This window comes from Hippopotamus amphibius, chromosome 5, assembly GCF_030028045.1.
Source record: "Hippopotamus amphibius kiboko isolate mHipAmp2 chromosome 5, mHipAmp2.hap2, whole genome shotgun sequence".
NCBI classification, from domain to species: Eukaryota; Metazoa; Chordata; class Mammalia; order Artiodactyla; family Hippopotamidae; genus Hippopotamus; species Hippopotamus amphibius.
In genome coordinates, this window is record NC_080190.1 from 27652849 (window position 1) to 27658848 (window position 6000).

At 49.0% G+C, this 6000-nt stretch overlaps 1 protein-coding gene across 1 annotated transcript in view; it reads left to right on the top strand.

Annotated features, from left to right (window-relative positions):
• The window catches only part of ARL3 (ADP ribosylation factor like GTPase 3), a 30480-nt gene extending 24823 nt beyond the window's left edge, over positions 1–5657 (top strand). Inside the window, exon 6 of the mRNA XM_057736383.1 lies at positions 5379–5657. Within this exon, the coding sequence (XP_057592366.1) occupies positions 5379–5426 (48 nt within the window). The 3' untranslated portion in view covers positions 5427–5657. The remainder of the gene's footprint in view (positions 1–5378) is intronic.
• Positions 5658–6000: the final 343 nt, after the last annotated feature.

Sequence of the window (6000 nt, forward strand, 5' to 3'; positions counted from 1 at the left end):
ACTATTTCATCCTCCCATTCCACCCCCCCCCCACTACCCCCTGAAAGCTGGTCAGTAATGGGCAGAGCTGCCAAAGTGGTCCGACATGAAGTGGGTCAATTATCTGGCACCACAGCCCTAATGACCCTGAAAGAAGATGTACAGAGATTAAAAAAAAAGAAAGACCTGGAATTTCCGTTCCTGTTTCAGATGTTTAAAAACAGTGTCTCTACTGACATTGTGTTTGTGTGTGTGTTTAATCAGAATGCATTTGAGAGACCTGTCCTCTACTGGTAAATAACCCTCAAGTGGGTGAGTCAAGGGAACAGAGCTGCTAGGTAGGGGAGCTACACCCTCCGGAGTAGTCAGGCAGGGAGGTCACTTCTCCTTAGCTGAGTAGCCTAAACACATGATGTGAGATTATGGAAGTTAATGATTCCTGGGATAGATTTCACTTTCTTGTTCTACCTGATAATCTCATGGCAAATACATGCAGTCTTTCCAAGGACAGGCAATCCCTTGCTCTGGGTGTGGAAACTGGTTTTTGAGGGCTTCAAGAGAGCTCGGAACAGGACTTTCTTTGCCTGACTGACGGTGACGAGGAGGCAGCCCATCATGTAATTAAAGCAGGTCTTCACAGGAAACTGTCAAAAGCAGTAAAGGGCACTAAAAGCTGAAGGAGAACATCAATCTTGGAAACTCTGTGCTATGGAGAGCCCCAGAGTCCAGAGGAGTGCTCAGAGGAGGCCCAGTTATGTCAAGGAGATGAAGGCAGAAAGAGGAGAAACTGAGCAATGTTTGGGAGGGAAAGCCTACAGCCCCCTCAGGCAGACTGCCCTGCACACCTGGGGCAGCGTCCCTCTGCACCCTGGGGCTAGGCCAGGGTTGCCAGGGCCTCTCCTTGTGCACAACATCTAGCCCTGAGGCTCTTCTTTTCCCTGGGTGTCTGGTAAATAGTGAACAAAGGAGCTGGCTTAGAGCCAGAGAAGGGTATAGAGAAATCAATTCCTCTTCCACCTGCAGACCTGAATGTGAACCCCAAACCCCAGCTTTCCTTGGCTGTTGTAGTTTCAAGTGCTTGAAGACATTTCCTCCCTAGAATATTGTGTGTGTGTGTTTAATTAAAATTATACTGCTTTAGAATTTCCTTTCAAAGCAGAGATCAGCAGTTTCAACCTGGTCTCGAGCCTTAGTCATAACAGAGACGTGCCTCCACCGGTCGCTGAGCTGGCAGAAGGTTCTCCTGGGTATTGCTCTCCATGCCGTCACCTCGTGTTCATCCCTTCTTTTCACATCGCTTCCACCTTCCCTGTCTTCCTTCTCCAAGCAGGAGCCATGATCCAGCTCACAGAGGTCTCACCTACATAGAAAGGGCCTCTAGCCGTCTGAGCCCTGACGTGTGAGCTCTCCCTCTGAGTGCCTTGCAGGTGAACACGAAACATTCACTAGCCCGGGTTCTTGTTTTTGTTTCTTTTTCCTTGATTCAGGGGATCTTTCCTTTAATATGCCAACAGAAGTTCAGTATTTTTTTAAGTGACATTTACAACTTCTTTCTAGGCCTGGATCAGTTATTTTTGGCTCCCAGTGTGTATGGAACCACTTATCTGCAAGTCAGACCTCAGGTTTATTTTTAAATTTTCAAATCTCTCTGTAGACTAAGAAAGCAAGCTTGGGACATGCCGTTTTGCTACCTCTCTGGTGCAGCACCCTTTGTCACCAGAAGAAGTATTAATAGCAAACAATATTTTATGTATGCTGCCTCCAGCTGCTTCTTGACCCTGGGGGCCCAGTGGCACAATGGGATAGGCTGCGTTGCTTGGCAAGGGTCTGAGCTCTGTCGTCTTAAAGCAATTGCTGATGTGACCGTGTAGTCCTCGTGGCATTAAAAACCAGGCCCACCCAGCCATGGCTGCCACTGCTCCCTTCCAACCATTGGGCAGTGATGGATGCATTGCAGAGAGATCACATTAAGAGGAGAGCAGTCAGAGACCACTCTTCTCATAGAAAGGGCATCGCGCCTTTAATCCCGAAACCAAGAGATCTGTGTCAGTAGGTTTTCACCCATGTGGTTAGGGGCCATCTTATGTTTTCCCCAGTGGTTAGTAGGGACTAATGTCATGACATGGCAAAGTTTATTTCCTCTCCAGAAGGCCAAACAAAGTTCAGTCGTTGAGGGTCGGTGTCTCTCCTTAGTCTCTAGTATTGAATTGAAGCTAATCAATTTGAATTCAGTTTCAGCGAGGTTGGTTCGGGGAGGTGGTGCAGTGAGGGAAGAAAGGGAGGACTTCTTATGCCTTAAGATTGTCAGCCCCATGAGGAAGATCCAGAGTGCAGAAATTTGGTCAAACCAGTTTTTGACAATAAATGTTCAACCATTAAACAAACCTATGAGTTCATTTCCTTCTTTGGAGGCAGAGCAGTAACCTACTTCAAGTACATGATCACCTTTTCTCAGTCACCTGTTTTTAAAAAAATCAAAGCCTTGCCAGATTAAGGCCAGAGTGATGTGGCTGCGGATTTAGACCCGAGAAGCAGAAGGGTCCTCCTTTTGCAATGATATCTCTAAAGAGAGGGATTCCGCTGGAGGTGGTGGGCTTGCAGAGAGTTACCAAGCTGAGGTCGGGCATCGAGGTAAATACGTAGGATTCCACACACACTGATACCTGGCAGCTGGGGAGTCTTGAGAGTTGAGTGGCCAGAAACAGCCTCCGGCACCTTCAGAGCTGCAGCAGAGCCACGCAGGGTGCTTGGCTGGGGCTGTCCCATCGCATGCCCCTGTATTCAGCTGGAAGTCATAAAGAAGAAAAAACTGGAATCGCTCCCTCTGCCAACTTGAGGATGAGCCCCAGCTTCTCTCTTAGCCTGAGGCAGAGCTCCTCCCCTGGCACTTGTCCGCAGTCATTGAGGAATGGTCAGTGGTTAACAAGCACGGATGCTGGGCCTAGATTGCCTGGGTTCACAGCCCACCTCTGCCACACACTCTTCTGTGCCCCCATTTCCTCATCCATAAGCACCTACTTCACAGGGTTGTTACAAGGATTAATTTAAAAGCTATAAATTAAGTGTGTGCTACAGGGCAGCCACCATGCTAAGTTCTGTATAAACACCACCTCAGGCCAGCCTGGCATGGACTCTCCCCTCAGAATCTCTCTTTGCCAGTGGGCACTTGGCACAGCTTGTGTCTGATTTGACTGAAGAGGTATCATCCTCGTTGACTGTTGCCTCCCCAACACCTCCCACCTGCAGCTCAGGTTCTCCTCTGGGTAATAACAGGAAAGGCACAACTCCCCGCCTCCACCCGCTTCAGATCAGGGCAGCCTCCCTGAGCCAGAGTGGCTTAAGTCTCCCTGGCTTCCCACACTCCAGGTTGCAGGCGGCGGCTCCAGAGGCCCCGGGCCAGGAGGTCAGCTGGTGGGGCCCCACCTCTGAGCGCCCTCTGCTGGCAGGACTGTGGCTGGAAGGGCTTTGGCGCCGCGGGCCCTCACATCTGGAGGACACCGCCCCTCAGCAGGGCTCCCCCCTTTAAATCCCCTCTGCCTCTATAACAGACACCCAGGAGAAAACTGCCCCTCACTCTCCACGTTCTGCTTTGGGTTCCTGCAGCTGAGTAAATATTTTTCCTGTCTCTTCTGCGTTCATGTTGAGTTACATACAATGAAAGAAACCCACCCCCCTCTACCGTCAGCCATAAAACAAGAGGGAAAATGGTGTTCATATAGTGTGGGAACACTGTTCTTGATTTCTCTGAGACGATGACTTGGTAAAGTATTGCAAGTCTCTATAGAGGAGGAAACACTGAGGCGCGCACCTTTGATGGCGTCTGTGCGGGTTCCTGAAGATGGAAGGTGCTGAGCTATTCAGCTTCGACTGCAGAGAGAAGATGGTTATCTTATTCACCCTCTTCTATTTGTAAAATCTTTTTTGTCTCCTGACAGGTGATTTTTTTTTTTTTCCTGGAAACCAATTAGCTCCTAAAATTAAACATGCTTCTCTTTAAATTAATCCTTTTCATAAAATGGTCTTAAAATTGGCCTCAGCTTTTCAGAGTGAGTAGCTGACCCAGTTGTAATCGGAGATGCATTCGGAGTCCACCTTCTCCCACCTTGGCATTCCCCCACCCTCATCCCCACTGCTGCCAGGTGCTGGCCACCTTTGCGCCTTTGGCCGTGGGCAGCCTCTGCTTGGCACATGCCCTAAGGTCTCTTCTGGGACAGCCATCAGATTATCTGATTCTCCTAGCCAAGTGCTCTGATGGCAACTGGCGAGTTTTAATCACTGTAAATTCAGGTTATGGTCAGATTAACCAGGAGATAGGATGCCTGCTGATGGTTTTGCAGTGATGTATTGTTTATGGGATTAATGCTCTGAAGGGCCAAGGGTGTCAGCTGATATTTATTACTTTAAGCTGTCTCAGCTGTTCAGGTTCAACAACTTGCTCCCTGGTCACAGGAAATGCGGGGCCCTGAATGGCATGCACGCCCTGAGATGTGCGTGTGTGACAGATGCAGGGGAAAGGGGTGCGTTACAGGAGCCTCCTTTGATTTTTGTTCTGGGCTTCTGAGAACTCCGCACACCCCTGGGGGTCAGAGGGACTCTGGGGAAGGGATGAGCTTTCAGGATGGCTCCAAAGGGGGCTGAAAAAGAGGTCATCTCTGTCAGGCCTGGCATCCACGAGATATCATGCCACCTGCCAGGTGGCTGTAGGTATTGTGTGGTATTTACCTCTGTCCTTCTCCAGCCTTCTAAGAGAGGACACTGTCAAGGTCACTATGCCTTTAAGGGAACCTTCTCCCCAGTCCCTCTGCTTCGTAAGTGCTTAAAGCTGCAAGAACCAGACCAGGCCCCTTTATTTTAACCTTCCCTGGTGCTGCACGAAGAGAAATGAATGCACATTGCCCCAGTGTGTGTCTAGTAACATGCACTGCCGTTGGTTTGTTTTTCCAAAAAGAAATTTAATTTAGCCCAAGTGTACACTGTCACACTGTAAACACACTGGGGCACCAGAAGGGTGGCCTATTGAATTTAATGCCCTAGCAAAGGTCAGCTTTTAGGAAAAGCCAAAAATGGCTGGAATCTGTCCTGATAGCCCCTCAGTCGGGCCTTGGATCCAGGCAGATGTGTTTATTTTTTCAGAGGGCGTTCCTGAGGACCCATCTCAAGTTCAGGCTCTGGACGCTCCCCCTCCCATCTCCCTCCTGTGCTCTCAGTGGCCTCCCTCCTTCTCCCCAGGAGGTCACTGTCCCTGGTCACCCAGGTGGGCCCCTGGGGCAGGCAAGCGCCACTGAGCTGGTGGTTGTGGGGGGAGGACCCAGGACACTCACCCCCTTCCCTCCGGGGCTGGGGTGTGTGGTGCCTTTCTTACAACTAACACCGCCTCTCTCTGCCCATTTCCCTCAAAGGACGGCATGAACTGGGTCTGCAAAAATGTCAATGCAAAGAAGAAATAAAACCTCAACGAATGGAGACGCAGGAGCTGCGGGAGCTGAATTCTGTCCTGAAAAACACTAATTTGCTGCTTTTTGACCAAATGTTTTTCCATCTGTGTACAGCTACAGCTGTGTGAAGAGAGGGAACAACACAGTTTAAAAAGAATCCCCATTCCAGCAGTAGATTTAACTGATCTCTGAGGTTCAGTATCATTTTTCAAATAAAGGAATTATATTATTTCCTCTGCATAATTGAAATAGTATTAAATGTCTCGAAGCACATGATTAGAAAATGAGATCTTTTAAATGAGCAAGAGATTGCATTGCAGTTTAGACAATTCCAGTGGGCTTTTTTCTTTCAAAAAAAAAAAAAAGAGAGAGGAAGAGGAAGAAGCAGCTTAGGCTGCGGTCATTTATTTCCTGACCTGCCCTTACATTCCCTGGTGGTATTTAAACCAAGACAGTTTGCTGGTGCTGGTCAGTGATTTTTACCATCACCCACTGAGCCAGGGCTGCAGCCTGTCTGGGTGGGAAGCTTCTGGGGGGTAGGGGAGGAATAGCAGATGATTAAACCATCTTGTCATGCAGGTAGGAG